We start from the raw sequence: 17,245 nt of genomic DNA, 5'->3' as shown, positions 1-17,245 counted from the left end.
AAATGTTTTCCTACTTATAATTACAAAACACAGCATAAGTTACCATAAAAAGATCTACTGTCTCTAGAAAACCACTTGTATGATAACTTGACAGGGACATTGGCGTTATGGAGTATCAGAATATGGGGTTATAATCTAGACGAGTATGTATTTAAAGTTTTTATGGATTACATTTGTCACTGATATACTTAAGAGCAGGAAATACTACTTTTTAATAATTTGACAAAAAAAAAAGGAATTGTGTAGTCACACCTTTAAAAACTGGCAAATGCTTTTTGTAGAATGGCTTATTTTGTATACAAATAAGGGACATCACAATTAAATGCAATTAAAACTTCAGGTATTTTGACTGGCAAGTCTTCTGCAGATACAGTATTATATGCAAGTATGGAAAATGTATCTAGCGCCCCTTTCACTCCGGCACTCCTATCCGGGTTCTGGCTACCCGCGTAGTGTGAAACCACGTTCCTGGGTCATACCCGGGTCGCAGTGACCCACCTCAAGATGTGGGTCGACGTGCTTTCACCTGGGTTGAGGGAGACAAAATGGATGACGGCCGTTCGTACACAGATAAAATAACAAGCAGCCACGCCTGCATGTTTCACTTCCACAAGGAACATTTCTATTTATTCTGTTTGTTCTTTTAGTTTATAGCACCTGCAGTTAAAACAAAATAAACTAAAAAGCAAGGTACTAGGGTAATCAAGAACATTATTTTTATAAAGTGATTAACAGACATACGTGCTTATTGCCCAGTGTGCCATGCGTTTTCATTTGGTTTATTTATTCAATATAAATCTACAATTGTGTGTAATAAGGTCATTTCATAGCTGTTCAGTTCTGGTAGGATTTAGCCCAGACACCAGGCAGAGCAGCGAGAGGCTGCAAGCACATCAACAACGTCAAGAAAGAGGGACTGGCACAGTGAGTAAAAAAAGAAAGAAATGCCAAACCGTAATGTATTAAATGATTTAATGTATTATTATTAATAAACTCAATATGAAAGTTGCAATATGTATATATAACACAATATGGCTAGTTAAACTAATTGGCCACAAATTATACACCTGGGAGTGTATTGAAATTATCTAGCTGCTTAAAAATAAAATACTAAGAGTGAGAGGATGGCTATTTAAATAACCATTAACATAGCCTATATTTAAATTGTTAAATAATTGATAAGACTAATTAAACCATGTGTCCCAGTTTTGAGCTTTGAAAATCTGGTCACCCTATGTAATGGTGCATTTGTTACAAGCACTTGGAGCAGTGTTTTCCAAATGCAACCACAAGGGTCATTGTGTAGAGGAGCCCCAGAACAATGGATCGGATGCATTTCTTACATATTCTACACATGAGGAGACGACACGGGACAGCAGTTGTGATCTAAGCCTTTATTTGGGTCGACAGCAGTGACGGCACAAAAACAAAACGAGCCTGGGGCTCGTTACACATAAAAAGAAGCCTGTACAAGATTATTCACTTTCAAAACATTTCACTTTCTATCCATCATCTTATTTGCAATACAAAGATACTGAGGGTCATGTCTCCACACTACAGTATTATTAAAGAGATGGATCTCTTGAGGATACAAACTAAGAGCTTAAAATCATAAACACACAAATTAGCAAGACCAGAACATTTTGTTGTTTATGCTTGCCATATTTTCATTTGGTAACATACCAATATAATAAATGTGAATGCAGATTTCTTCCTCTGCAATACCTGTCAAAACAAAATTAGAGAATAACACCAAAATGCTCTATCTGAGCCGAGACTAAAATGTTCTAAAAGGATAGATAACTGGTTCATTAGCTGTTAAAGCAGCCAGCAAACTCAGCTTGACAATCGTCCCATTTCACCATCTTGAGTATTCAGCAAGTGGTATTCAACTGCACCCCTAGAGTACCAACCAATAGTCTAGGTTTTTATTTTGACAGGGAACAAAAATAGAACATTTAATTCTGCACTGCTTTCCAGTGCACACAACAGCTCTCACAGCCTATACTTTAGAGGACTGTGAGATTATTCTGTGCGCATCATCAGAACACAACAGACCTTTATAAAAGCACATTATTTCATTGGACCAGGCTGAACCTAAATAACAAGATGGTTGGTAGTCCCACTATATTAAGCTACAGAAACCAACACAGCCACAGTATGCCCCAGACAGCCTCTTCGTAGGGTCGGGTACAATGTGTGTTAGCTGTGTCGGGATCAGTCAGAGTCGCTGTCTCCCTCACTGTCAGCCTCCTTCACGTCCACACTGAACTTGTATTCCTGGTCACAGCCCATGTAGGCGTCACTCATGAAGTACAGTGTGTAGTTGTGGACACCCAGGGCTGGGGCGACAAAGTCCAGTTTCACCTGAAGTTTAAAAAAAAAAAAGCACAACATTAAAAACTTGAAATATTTCTTCATGCACTAAATCCTCTCAAGCAAATGAAAGACTATAAAATACTGCTGTAATCACTTGCACTGTATATGCTGATCTCAAAAAGACTGTTTTAGGTTTTATTGTTACAGTGTACTTGAAGATATAGCTACCTAAAAAATGTATTTTGTAGATACTGAAACTTGCACCACCATTTTTATTATTATTAAACCCTGACATATTAGAAGGGAAAGGCAGGAGGGAAAGTGTATGTGTGCTACATCTGAGCTGATGACTCGGCCTGCTGTACTTGTGCATGGGCTGGCATGAGAAACGTATCTCGCTTTGTCTCGGGAGAACCACCCTCGTCCTCCCCATGCAGGGATCCGGTCCTGGATGTCTTCGGGGGTATAATGGCTTGTAGTCTGCAGGACTAGTGACGCGAGCAGCGGTTTTCCCGGTGAGCCCAAGAGAGCAGACTGACTGGCTGTTTCTGTGCCCAGAACTCCTCCATGAACTCCTGAAGACTTGGTCTTTAGGCATCACTGGGATTTGCTCCACTGGAGGGGGGACAGCACCTAAATCCTGCTTTTCAGCTGGCACGCTCTTGCCAGTGTTTTTCCAGTTAGAGGAGCTCTTGCCATAAAACCTCTGTGGGCTGGAAGATTTTCTCCTGATCCCTGACTAAGAGGGACTGGGTTGGAATGAGGATCTTGCGGTTTCCATGGAGGAAATAGGAAAGGATTCCCGTTATGTTCCTTATGGAACGAAGGTCAGATAGAAGAGCTTTAGCTATAGATTCCCACAGGCAGGATTAAATATGCTTGCCAGCACTTGTTGCAGGGGGAGGTAGATTGCCGTAGTTTTCTCTCAGGAGAAAATGGACACACACGGTCTCATGGGGAGGTGCACCCGGAAGTGAAAACATCATCAACTTCCTCTTCAGGGGTCACGGTGATCATAATCTCCTTTCTGTTGGATGATGGGAATGCTTGGAGTCTGGTGTCATACGTGGCATTTTACTGAGACAGATTTCAGTAAAATAGATACATGCAGCGGTCGAGATAAGCTGCGTACCTGCCGTTTTTATGCATTCAAATTACGCATAGTAATTTTGCTGCACAGCTTGCCTGCCTCCCCTCCCGCCTCCACTAAAACTTCCACTAACAACTACTTCTCCCAGAACACAATGTCTTCAGTTACTAGGAAACTACACCAGACAAACCAACCCAACAAACATTATCCAATCTCTGGCTAGCCCTGTTGTCTTTGCAGCCAATCACAGTAAGAATAAGAACAATTCGAAGCTACACAGGTTGAAGTGTAAACACCCCAGTCCAGCTACAAATCCAACTGGAACCATCGTCAGAGGCAAGCGCTGAAAAAAGGTGCCTATAATATTAAACAAACTGTTTTATAACTTATTAAGGCATGTCCTTATTTTATCTGTATGGCTTCATATTGAAGTCTTAACATGTTCACTGAGTTTAAGAATTTAATGTTAAAATAGAAGTAACGTAATTCATTTGCAGAGTCAGTGTGATACTTCAAAAGAAATTAGCTGAGCTAATAAAGAACCTTGTAGAACACACACGTGGTTGTACAGGAGTTCAACGTAACATTGCAGTTAAAATGGAAGGAGCTTTTTTAATGCCTACCTGTGATGGAGTACACCCCGCCCCTGTATTATTATTTGTATACATGTATGTTTTGTATTATTATTATTATTACTGTATTTGTAGGCGGGCGGACAAAGCCGTCCATCCTAATCATTATTGTGTTTATGTGCGGGCGGTCGAGCACCGTCCCTCTTTTATTATTTGCTGTTTGAGACCCGGCGAGAGAGCCGGTCTTGTAATGTGCAGTAGGTGGGTATGGGGTTAAAACCCCTTCCATAGAACTCTCGTGGGAATGTGGCTGGAGCCTTAATAAGGTCATTTATTAATAGGTAATTAAGGCTTCAGCCACGAATATAAAACACCCACTCTTGACTCAGAGGGGGTTGGATGTTCAGAGGAGGAACGAGTGAGAGCGAAAATTAAAAAAAAACACAACATATGCAGGATCAGTGAAGGCATTTGCCCAGCCTGACCTGTATTGGCTATTCATTTGAGTTCGTGATTTGTTTTATTGAAAATATTTATTTTACTCTGTGAGCACAGTGTTTTTATTTCAATCTTTTACTTTATTTTTTGTATTTAAAAATAAAGACGGCGCAAACGCCATTGCACCCTACCTGCAGTACCTGTTTCAGTTCCTGCTTCTGGCCTGACTTCACCACACACGCTATCTTGTCACACTACCCCATTAGCATTAATTGTACAGTATTTATTGAGATTACTCATGACTTCAAGGTAATGTTGCATTTTACCCCCTGAAAATACATTTTACTCTCAGTGTTAAAATTAGAGGGCAAGCAACTTGTGTGATTAATCTTTCAAATTAATTTAACCTCGCCCAGTACAACACAGTGTTATTCAATGAGACTGGGACCCTCTCACACCCACCTTAGCTTTCTGCTGCAGAGTCAGTCTCTTAATGGAGATCAGACTGTTGGACTTGGGGTCTCCAATCACCACCCACCAGCCTTCCTCACGTTTCTGGAAAGCAAAGAATGAACAGGCTATGAGACAGAGAAGGATTTACACACAACACACAAAACACAACACAGCTTTTTATATATAAAAATAATAAATGATCAAACATTTGGCTATTTGTAAATGTTTTGAGTTGGCTGATGCTAAATAACTAAATGGCAAAAAAAACTGCTGTACAAATCACGTAATGCAATTGTGGCAAGATCTACAAAAAAATAAAATAAAATAAAACAGAAACATTTCCTGCTTCCTGGTAGATAATAAGTGTTACCTGAGGGAAGAGTGGCGCAATGACAGGTCCAGTCACCTCCTCTTCTCTCTCTAGCTGCACGAGAACCACAACAGGACTCCCACTGTAATGAAACACAGCATTAACACACTGACAGCTCAGTCCTGTGCAGTGAAACACAGCATTAACACACTGACAGGTCAGTCTACTGTAATGAAACACAGCATTAACACACTGACAGCTCAGTCCTGTGCAATGAAACACAGCATTAACACACTGACAGCTCAGTCCTGTGCAATGAAACACAGCATTAACACACTGACAGCTCAGTCCTGTGTAATGAAACACAGCATTAACACACTGACAGCTCAGTCCTGTGTAATGAAACACAGCATTAAACACACTGACAGCTCAGTCCTGTGCAATGAAACACAGCATTAAACACACTGACAGCTCAGTCCTGTGCAATGAAACACAGCATTAACACACTGACAGCTCAGTCCTGTGCAATGAAACACAGCATTAACACACTGACAGCTCAGTCCTGTGCAATGAAACACAGCATTAACACACTGACAGCTCAGTCCTGTGTAATGAAACACAGCATTAACACACTGATGCATCTCAGCTCACTTTTAATTAGTCAAGCATTAAAGATCCTGCACAGGATAGAGCTGAGATGCACAATCCCGCTAAACAACTCCCATAGCCCAATGATACTGCACACAAACTCCTGTATTAAATGTAAGGGTTTGAAATGACAAACCGATCGATTATTACTACTTAATATGAATAGAAAACATATGAAGTAGTAACATACCAAGGGTCTGCAGTGTTGAGTTAAAAGGTAAGTTTTCGTTTGAGTTCACTGAACTCCATTAGCTAATGTTGACACAGGAATGGTAAATAGAATATATGAAGGAGCCGTGCCCACCTCTTAACATTGTCCTTCTCAGCCACCTCGTAGGAAAGCTCGATGTTGGGGTAGCGGTTACAGAAGCGAGCCACGTCTGCTATCTGACTGTCGGAGAGCTGCAGCAGCCCACTGCGCTCCTCATCCTCCATCTCCATGATGTCGAAGATGCTCTCGATTCCCTGGGAAACACAAAGCAGCACAGGGATGAGTCACACCTCCACTGGGGCTACAGGGCTGGATAGACACCTCTGTGTAGGGATTTCCCAAACATATATATATAGACTAAACAGAGACTCTAAAGAGAGAGACAGCGGTGACTCACCTTATCAGTGCAGCGCTTGACATGCTCCGAGGTGAAGTATGGCAGCTGCTTCAGGTAGGAGTCCTTGGACCACATGGCCTGGGTCACCATCTGGGCCAGCTCCATGGCAGCCAGGGCAGGGCTCAGCCAGCCGTTACTGGAAAGGACGTCCACACAGGCCTGGATCAGGCGCACTGCCTGGGAGAGAGATGACAAGCAGCAGTTGCACATGGTTATTCACTGTGAGGGGAGGCAGTATTTTCACTGCTGCCACTGTGGTATGCGACAGGCTATAAAAAGCAAATCTAGGACTTGGAGGTTCTTCAGGAGGAACAGAATTAAAAAGAGTTCATTTAACATGTGGCAAATGTGAACCACCGAACCGCTACAATATGTGGACTACACTTTTGACACATGTATTTAGATAATTTGTCAATATCAGACCAATATTTAACTTCTGGTTTATGTTAGCGCACATGTGGCTATGTTCGCGCACATGTGGCTATGTTCGAATGAGCCTCCATGACTAGTCTGGGTGAGTGACGATTTGCCCACCTTGCTGAGGATCTCTTCAGTGTCGGACTGCAGCTCAGCACTCAGCTGCATGCGGGAGAGGTGAGCCTGCAGGAGCAGGTTCGTCTTCACATGGGGGTCGTTGAATTTGGGATTGTTCAACTTGTGAGGGACTTTCTGAGCCAGCTGTGGGGAGAAGACATCCAAAAACATGGGCTTAAACATCTTCAGCAACAATACATCAATTATAATGTTGACCAGTTCTTTTTTTGGGGGGGGGGGGGGGGGGGGGGGGGGGGGGGAAACAAATAAATTCTGAACCATTCTCGTGGTAGATTTATTCTTTATCTAAACCTATGCATGCATACAACCTGTACTCTCACAGCACAACTTTGTACTTCATACTGGGTTCATGCAGACTCAACTCTGTGAAAATGCCAACCCAGAGTGCACATTTATATCTATGCTAGAATATTGTCTCACCATCTGAACATTTTCAAATATGATTAAATGAATTAATACATTTTGAATAGTACATCAAAATATCCCAGATGTGTAATGTTGGTTATTCATTACTCATGTGTGCAAATTGATTGTTTTATTGAAGTATATTTCCTTGTTGTCCCTCTGAAAGCCTACGTGCGCTCAGACAGCAGGGCAGACGGGCAGACTGACCTGGCGGAGGAGAGTGTCCTCGTGGTGCCGGATGGGAATGTTTTCGTACTCCGCTGCGTTGGAGATGATTTCGATGAGCCCTCGGATCTTGGTCTTGGCGTTCAGGGACATGCTGAACAGCTCTGCAACAGCAAAACATTACTTTAACACTTCAGAATCAGGTCTACTGGGTACAAATGAGCATTTCATCATGAAGAAAAACTTCAGTGTTAAGATATTAGAAGTTTATGTAGCACTTACTGATAGTTAATAAAAGTGCTACAGAAAAATAAATTGCTAGGCCATGTCTCATTTCCATGGAACTCAGATGTCAAATGCTACAGGCTCAAATGCACGGCTACAGACAATTGTTTTACATAAATACAACACGCAATTGTGAATTCCCAAATCCTGTATTGAAATAATGCCCAATACCCCACTGAAGAGATCTTTTGGAACCGTGTAGTACAAGATGTGGATCTGGAACCAAACAGATTTCAAATATCCCACATTATAAAATCGGATTATGTATGTGATGGTCCGATGGTCAGTGTGTGCAGGCAGCTCTCACCAATGGTGGTGTAGTTGATGTAGTAATATGCTGCAATCATGCCCAGGTTCAGCGGTGCCACGTCCATCTCATCCTCAATGCTGATGCACTTGGACTGCTCCAGATCGTTCAGAGTGTGCTCCACCAGCTCAGACAGATGATCCGACAAGTGCCTGTGTGACATGCCTGCAGAGAGAACAGCCAGTCAGCCTCACGCATGGCTCACTCCCCTCACCCAGTGGGACCAGCCAGTCAGCCTCACGCATGGCTCACTCCCCTCACCCAGAGGGACCAGCCAGTCAGCCTCACACATTGCTCACTCCCCTCACCCAGAGGGACCAGCCAGTCAGCGTCAGGCATTGCTCACTCCCCTCATCCAGAGGGACCAGCCAGTCAGCCTCACACATTGCTCACTCCCCTCATCCAGAGGGACCAGCCAGTCAGCCTCACACATTGCTCACTCCCCTCATCCAGAGGGACCAGCCAGTCAGCCTTGCACACATTGTTCACTCCCCTCACCTAGACCCACCCACACAGTAAAATAGGTGGAGAGAACAGAACATATAGTTGTCACTCTTCACAACACTGGACATAGTCTGGTGTTTGTTGCAAGTCAGACTCAATTCTTCCTAACGTGTTCACACCATACTGCTCCCCCTCACCCTGCAGGTTGTAATAGTTGGGGTTCTGGGTCATCCTCCGGTACAGGAAGGTCCAGGTGAGGTAGTCCACGGCGTCCTGCTTGTTCTCCACGGTCTTGGTGACGATCTCTGCGTTGAAGTGGTCATGCATACAGTGGTCCAGGTGAGACTCCACTGGCAGCGGCTCGTACAGGAACTTCTTGAAGAAATCCTAACGCAAAACGCACACAGGAGAAGTATTCCAGTCACTGCATGGAACATCACAGCAAAAAGGAGCAGCAAATTATACCCATGGGTGAAAGTGGCCAATGATCATTTTGACATACTCCTGGGGCAAAACCAATCTTATCTGGGGTCTGGGGCCACCTACGCCTCCAGAAGCTCTGGGGTTGTACATGCTCTCGATGCATTCTGAACCACTTTTAGAAGCGAATTTTAACTTTGTAGAAAAATAAAATCAGAAATGACTTCACTTAACTAGTCATTTTACCAGATGGACTAACTTGATAAATCACATACATAACGGTCGTTACACATATTTTTTAAAATGTTACTCAAATCAAATCTTTTAAATTTATGTCCAATTTACATATTAATTTTATAAAACTTCAGCTGCAAAATTAACTCAATTAACCATTTATAACATGATCCTGTCCTAGTACAAATGAAAATGGTTTTGGCAATAAAAGGCTAAATGTGTTTATTTCACTGGCCACACTAAATTGTACTTTTCCAGTCAGATCCATGGTAACACTGTGTCAATTAATATTATATTTAAAGAGACAACTAACCAAAATAATATACTGCTCGCAAAAAAAATAGGGGATATTCAGCTAATATTGCAAAACCCAACAAACTACAAAAATGTATGTGAATGAAGTGAATTCTCTCAGTTAGAAGGACATTACAGGGAGCGATCTGGTAATCAGCGCAGGTGGGATGTCTATTTTCATCCCACATTTACATGTATGTGTTATTTTGAAATTCTGTTTTGAAATCAGATACCCCATACTTTTTGTGAACACTACATCAATAATTATTTTCTTATGATTCGCTGGCAGCCACTTTTTTTCTATCAGGCTCTGAAAGCATGACCAGTCTTCAATGTTTAGCAACAGCAGGTTAAGGATAGTCTTACGCAAGACCTCCAAGGTTGTGCAACAGTCTGATCACAAAGTCTTACCCCAGACCAATTTAACTGGAGCCTGAGACTTAAATCAAGACCTTTTTAGTACAACTGGACCCAGAATAAAATGTTTTAGTCACTTCAATTTTATTTTCGTCACCCACGAAAGATTTTTTTCGCCATCACGATGTTTCTAGCTTAATTGGCTGTTAATCCTAGGCAGGCGTCTGGCGATTCTGCCTCCGTGGAGAGTTCTGTTCTGCTCAGAGTGCTCGGTGCTGCTCATGAACGTTACCGTTGTATAATTGAATACTAAATTAGTAAAGCACAATCTTTCTGTAAATACTCCGGTAAACAGAAATAAAAATCACAATACTAATACTTTTACATTTTTTGTTTTATTTCCCTTTAAAAAAAACCAACTATTTCAGAAGTATCATCATCTCAAGCGTTTTGAAACTGGTAAAAATGTAATTAAAATATTAGTCAAAAATACACATTTATTGAAGACATACCACGTGCAATCTATTTTCTTTTTGCTCGTAGCATCTTCCATCTCAAACCTCTGTCCCGGTGAAAATGTGTCAGTGTTATATACCCCATTTTGAAGTACAGTATTATGACCAATAAGCCACGTATACCTGAATGTAGTGAAGCTCAATCACAGTCTCCAATTTAAAACCACTGTGTTGGCCATGTTCTCACCTTCTTGGATCCCTGGCACATTATTACACAGCGGCCTTCATCATCCTGCAGGGGCCGGTTTGCCCTCCCAACCATCTGCAGGACATCGTAGATCGGGTAATCCACATACCTTCAGAACAGATTCAGAACACCTTCAGAACAGATTCAGCAATGAGTCAACTACAGCATCGTGCACCTGGCTCCAAAGCTAGGTCTAGCAGGTGAGCTAATGGAGCTAAACTGGCAGGAGCTCTGTGTGTGTGGAATATCATATATTATATTAGACTTGTCATTAGATTTTCTTTCCTTTTTTAAAGATCAAAGAAATATTATAGGAGACAAATACAGAAACTTTGTATTAAATGACTTTTCCGCGTGTACTTCGACATACATGGCTAAGGCCGTTCTCAGAAACAACCCTCGAGTGTTACTGCTAACTTAAGCATGCCAGTCAATGGTATTTCACATTGAGAAAGCACACAGTGAGCTTTAACACTGAAGGACTGCTTCTGAATATAACCTTTGAAAGATTATGTTTTACAGATTAAGCCATGCATGTCTAAATACACACGGCCAGTGCAGTGAAACAAATAATGGATCATTAAAATCAATAAAATTCTGTTATGACTTCATTACCAAGTAATAGTACTACTATTGTTTATCCGTGTTATACAAGTTATGGATGTAATTATAAAAGATCTAATCTCATAAAGAGTGGTCTTCCATGACCACATGATGTTTAAACTAAAATTCCCCCAATGCCTGTCTGTAATCCTCATATAGTTATCAATGTATGTGTAGTCAGAGTACTCACGCATGAATCTTGCCATTGTAGTACTGCGTGTCCATGATGATGACCAAGTGAGAGGAGATGTTCATCCCCCAGCACAGGCTACGCGAGGCAACCACCACCTGCACAGCACCTGTGAGGGGATTGCAGACAGAATTACATTTATATAGCACCTTTCATGTAGATCAACAAGATACACCCCTATGAGAACAAATTAGAGTCAATCAGGGATGCAAGTTGTTTAGGAGTTTAAACGTTAGTAAAATTTAAACATTTTTAGTTTTGCTTAATCTTTTAAAAATGTGCTGATCAAATATTAAGAAGCGGGTCTCTGCAAATAACAGCTACTCAGTTTTTTATTTTTTTTATTACTTCCTACCTGTGTCACGTGGCATCATTGTCATTGGATAGTTATACACTGCATAACATTTCAGTATGCAATTAATGCTCACCCTCTAAACAAAATAGACCATTATCATACTGCCAATGCTATTTTTTCATATTGCTTCACTGTTCTTATACATTTATTTATATATAGGAAATAATTTAGTAATTTATTTAACTTCGTTTTTTTTTTCTTTTCTGTCAAACAATTTAATTGGCTTTTAAATAGGCCAAGACTTCATTTTAAAAGTACAAGCACAACATACAAACGAGATCGCAACGTGTTAAGCAACTAATCTTTATTAAAGCTATAATAATATAAAGCATTTTGCTGGACTCACTATTACAATCGTTATGACGAGTAACTGCATTAAAATTAATAAAGAGGAGTCGCTTCAGCATTTAAATGAAAAAGCAAAACTTATGATTTAAAAGCCCATTTTGTGGTTTCACAGAAAGAAAAAACACAAATTAAAACCAATTTTACTATTCACATGTTTCTCAGTTATGATTGAGATACACAAATTGATTAACAGGTTGTTTTAATTGCATTTAAGGAGAGAAGAAAAGACCTATTTATATTAGACATATATGCGATAATTTATAGAAAGCTTTTTATTTTAAAATGCTCATAGCCATTGCAGCTACGTGCATCACCCAAGATGGCAGACTTCCGGTTTCCTCCTGCTGTCGAGACCGCACATCGAGGGGGACGCACACTACCTCCCTAACACAGCATCTTTTCAAAATGTTTTTAACGTTTAAAACTATATATTTTTCAAAATCACCTCCAACAAGCCCCACCCATGGAGAACCATATTTTCACAAAACCATTACTCATCAGCTTCCTTTAGCTGATTTGTAGAAAGTAGAAAAAAAAAGACATTTAATGCCTCAAAGAAATCCCATTGCACATGCACATGGAAATGCACAGGAGGATTTGAGAAGTGGACACAAGCCCTAGTGCTTACCCGAATTGAAGAGCTGCTCTACGATCCTGCGCTCGGTGGGGTTCAGGCCCTCGTGCAGGTAGCCCACCCCATTAGCCAGAGTTTCCTTCAGGGTGGCATCACTCAGCTTCTCCAGGAAGGGAGCCAGGTCCTTCTCTGTGCAGCGCAGGAACCTGCAGGACAGCCAGGGGAGAGGTCAGACAACGCAAGGAGATTTACATTGGAGAGACCCTTAGGACACCCATCTCAAAATGTAGGTACGTGCGAGTTAAGGTTTTCAGTTTAAAAAGCATTGCATGGAACATTTCCCAGTGCTTCTGACCTTTATGCCTTGATGTTTAACAGTGGGTTTTTAACATTAACATTCGCAAAACACCACATTAAAATAACATAAGCCACGCCTCGAAGCAGAGTGGTCAAGGTGAAGGTCTGGGTTTAATATCAATGATTTCTTGTTTTCTTTCTTCTGCTTACCTCTGTGGCAGGACATCTGAGGCACAGAAGGTGAGAATGTTGATGGCTGTGAGGCGAGTCTGCTTGCGCGAGGGGACGAACACGATGGCTGGTTTGGTGGAAGAGTGCTTCATGATGGCGTGGTACACAGGCTTGGCCATGGACAGCAGGCGTGTCTGGGTGTGGCTCACGTTGAAACCCTGGGGGACAGAGAAAGTGGTAGGGCAAGGTAGAGAACCTGTACACCATGCATTCTTTCCTTGGTTCAAACAGACTTCGGCTACAACAAAACTGTTTGGTCATTGAAGCTCAATTTTAAAAATACAAAGCAAACGAGAATGTATTGTTAAAGACGGAGCACAATGAAGTAACTAAGTAAAGAGGCGGTAATCACCAATAGCTACAAAACTAGAAGAAAAAAGGTGACATTGCTAGAGTAAGAAGCCTTGATAAATATGGCCAATGCACTAGAACAAATTCCGTTGAAAACAGACACTTGTTACAAGTTTGAGTATAAGTTGTGAAGGAGGTTCCACAGGGCACTGCTCCCTGTGTATATGCAGCCCCATGGCTAACACACACAACATACCTGGATGTGAAGCTCCAGCGGGACCGGCCTCACGTTCGGGTGGAAGTTAAACGTTGCCGTGGTGCTGCAGCCCAGCCAATGGGCAACATCCTTGGCGTTGGAAAGAGAGGAGCTGAGAGCGACGATTCTGATTGGACGCTCAATCTGTGATGAAATGTAACGCATACGGGAACAGATCACCTCCAAAACAGGCTGGGGAAAAGAAGAAAAAGTAAGTAAAAAAAACTGCCAGATTGCTTACCCAGTTGCACAGGGAGGGAAGATATGTATATTCCTCATTAATACAGCATTTAACACTAGAACTGCCACAGCAGTCATTTTGACGGTTTTCACTTTTAAAAGGCAGGATCGCAAAAATAAAATAAAAGTTATAATCCCCTCTACCTAGAACCACCAGAGCCGTCTTTTTGACGCCTTTTACAATACATGTTTTTATTTTGAATATAACCTACAATATTCTATTTTATTTTGATATACAAGTCTGTTCTCTACTGGACCTGGCAGCCATCAGTTCCTTCATTTTGTACAATGAATGCTCCAGGGAAAATATCAATAGGAGAGATTTCATCTTGAAGCTAGCCACAGCGCTTCAAAACATTTCAATCAGAAGACTGCAGAGCAGCAGAGTGCTGCAGCTCAACCTGGAATATTTTCTTTTGAAATGTTTATTTTATTATATTTTTTTCATTTTTTTTAAGTAGTGCTTATATGTGGTAAGTTACAAAATAAAACCTTTGTTTAATTGTTCATTTAAATACAGCGTTTCAGCTGTGCAGGTGTTTGATATGATGTGCTTGAATAAAACTTTTGAGTTGTATCTGATAGTTTGTCTTTCATTTTAATATTGATGTTGTTTAAAATGTAACCATCATGACTGCCGGCAGCGGTTCTAGTGTTAAAGTACATAGAGTCTACAAAATAATTCTAGCTAATCTTACCTAATATGTATTGCCACCACTTCATTCACACATAAAAGATCCACACATTATGGTTTTATCCTAGAAATGACAGTAATTCGTATTTAAACACACCCCAGTATCTCTTTATCTTTGTATATAAGCGTACCCCAGTATATCTTTATATATAAGCGTACCCCAGTATCTCTTTAACTTTGTATATAAGCGTACCCCATTGTCCCCCCCGATGAGGTGCGTCTCGTCGATGAGGACCAGGCTGACGTTCTGCACGTTCTTGCGCTGCTTCCAGCGCCGGGACAGGATGTCCCACTTCTCAGGGGTGCTGATGATGATGTCACCCTTCCCCAGCAGCTTGAGGTCAGTGCTGGTCTCTCCAGTCAGCAGGACCACCTTCTTATTCAGCGTCTCCTGGAACTTGTCATACCAGTCGGCAAACACCTGAGGGAGGCGGTCCGCAGAACACATTAAAACACAAGCCCCTTTTCTGTCTTTCACAATAATATCAAGCATTTTGTATCATCCATTCCACTTTTTTGTTTCAACCAGGAGTTTATTTCAAACTCACATTATTCTGTGTACATAGACTACAAAACAGACAAAAAGCCAGAAAAATGTTTGTATTAAATTAGAGGTAAAACAAATCTAATTTTACAGTCAACTCTCCTTAATATAAACTCGGATGACACAAATTGCACCTTGTAATACAAATTCACTTAGCGCTAATTTCCTTTTAGCTCAAGTTATTTCCATAGCCCCAACAGGTACAAATCAATAAGCATGTAATTGGATAAGAAGGACGGTGGTTGTCATACTGGAGTACAGTAAATGTGGTGCACTGGGAGACGCATGGAATCATTGTTCTGCTGCCAACTGCTGTAGCAGAACTACAGCCCAGAGTCCATCTTGCTGCAACACAGACCTCTGTATGTGTGCCTTATTTCCAGTTTAAGTGGTTTATGTAAAATATACATGTAAGTATCAGTTCAGTGAATGCTGTATGTGCAGTAATATCAATGTACTACATATCTTCAATATACAGCCGTCGACAGGAATATTTGGCATAGGTTCATGATAAGGATTTCTGATAAGACTTTTTTCTGGTCCCTTGAAGTTAGTCTTAATGAGAATTGACTGAAGTACAATTCCATGCAACAGCCTTCAATTCCCCAAATGCCTGTCTGATAGTAACCCCATGCCAGGGTACCCCACGTTACCTGCTCTGCCAGGGCCTCCATGGGGGTGATGTAGACACATCGCCCCTCTGCGTTCTGCAGCAGCATTCTCAGGATGGCAAACTCAGCACAGATGGTCTTCCCACTGCCAGTCGGGGCGCCCACAAACACATTGTCGTCGCTGTTGTACACTGCATTGAACACTGGGGAGAGACAAACAAGTTAAGATGAACTTGCCAACCACCCTGCAGAGATGCAACGGCTCACTGAAGTCATAATATGCTCTGTGACTTCTGACTGACAGCATGTTAAGCAATCGCTTGTCAATAGCCACAGTATCCTCAAACAAGATTCCGAATGAATAAAAGCAGAAATACAGGAAGCCACGTAGGTAGCTGTAATGGCAGATTAAACAAGCGACGATGGAAGCGTGGCTCAGCTGTCTTGTGTTTTCAGGTATTTGACTGACAGTGGCCCGAAAGTGAAAATGTGTTCCGTTACTAAAATAAAAATAATAATAAAAAAAGCTTTTAAAAAAGACCAAATTCCCATTGGGCTTATTTATTTAGATTCTATTGATTGTTTAAGTGCGACTATGCAGGACATACGCTATAGGATTGTTAACTTTATTAAAAATGTGCACGGATTAAATCAACTGGTAAATCAACCAATGCCCTTAAATTAACCAAATCAAAATGTAAATTGAGTTACAGCCCTAATTATATAGACACACACACACACACACGCCTGGAGGGCTTACAACACAGGTGGGATATTTCAGTATTTTTTCGATTTGGAAGATGTGGATTGTCATTACAAACTAACAAAATCCCATGTATTGATCCAGCAGCGGTTTGTTTTCCGGATGCCTGGCTTACCCTGTGTCTGTATGGGGTTGAAGAAAGGGAACTTGTCCTGGTAGAGGCTCTCAAAGGCACTGTTTCTCAGGGCAGACACTGGCAGGGGCTGCAGGTCTAGCAGCTCAGTGGGAGGTGGGTACTTCTCTGGCAGGATCAGGTGGCGGAACGATACAGGAAGCTGGGTCTCGCAGGCTATAGAATACAAATAAAATACATATTTATATTAATATGCAATGTAACCATTCAAAACGTGGAACGTAGTAATTCAATTTGAGGATCCCTTTGCACTTGCAACCATCGTGAGGACACTCACACAGCCAGCGGTCGGAGACCACGCGGATAAAGTACTGGGGTGGAAGAGGCTCAAAGACCGGCACGAAGAAGGTCACCAGGTGCTCGTCCTGAGCGTACTTGGCCTTTAGCAGGAAGTATTCGTGGTGCAGGATCACTTCACTGTCCACATCCTCCACTAGGATCCAGAATGCCTCTGAAGAGGCGTGCACCTGGGGAGCAGACAAACACACAGCACATGAGCACACATTGCA

General features: G+C 41.6%; 1 protein-coding gene across 1 annotated transcript in view; it reads right to left on the bottom strand.

Annotated features, from left to right (window-relative positions):
- Positions 1–1,379: 1,379 nt before the first annotated feature.
- The window catches only part of LOC117966127 (U5 small nuclear ribonucleoprotein 200 kDa helicase), a 37,603-nt gene continuing 21,737 nt past the window's right edge, over positions 1,380–17,245 (bottom strand). Inside the window, exons 28-45 of the mRNA XM_059008362.1 lie at positions 17,014–17,203; positions 16,719–16,892; positions 15,883–16,043; positions 14,879–15,106; positions 13,752–13,943; positions 13,184–13,362; positions 12,731–12,882; positions 11,400–11,508; positions 10,607–10,715; positions 8,797–8,986; positions 8,156–8,320; positions 7,606–7,727; positions 6,973–7,116; positions 6,439–6,615; positions 6,135–6,295; positions 5,243–5,324; positions 4,882–4,974; positions 1,380–2,367 (exon numbers count right to left, since the gene is read on the bottom strand). Coding sequence (XP_058864345.1) covers positions 2,218–2,367; positions 4,882–4,974; positions 5,243–5,324; positions 6,135–6,295; positions 6,439–6,615; positions 6,973–7,116; positions 7,606–7,727; positions 8,156–8,320; positions 8,797–8,986; positions 10,607–10,715; positions 11,400–11,508; positions 12,731–12,882; positions 13,184–13,362; positions 13,752–13,943; positions 14,879–15,106; positions 15,883–16,043; positions 16,719–16,892; positions 17,014–17,203 — 2,778 coding nt within the window. The 3' untranslated portion in view covers positions 1,380–2,217. The remainder of the gene's footprint in view (positions 2,368–4,881; positions 4,975–5,242; positions 5,325–6,134; positions 6,296–6,438; positions 6,616–6,972; positions 7,117–7,605; positions 7,728–8,155; positions 8,321–8,796; positions 8,987–10,606; positions 10,716–11,399; positions 11,509–12,730; positions 12,883–13,183; positions 13,363–13,751; positions 13,944–14,878; positions 15,107–15,882; positions 16,044–16,718; positions 16,893–17,013; positions 17,204–17,245) is intronic.

Source organism: Acipenser ruthenus, chromosome 37, assembly GCF_902713425.1.
Source record: "Acipenser ruthenus chromosome 37, fAciRut3.2 maternal haplotype, whole genome shotgun sequence".
Lineage (NCBI taxonomy): Eukaryota > Metazoa > Chordata > Actinopteri > Acipenseriformes > Acipenseridae > Acipenser > Acipenser ruthenus.
The sequence above is the reverse complement of the archived record's forward strand: the minus strand, read 5'-3'. Positions and strand labels throughout refer to the sequence as shown.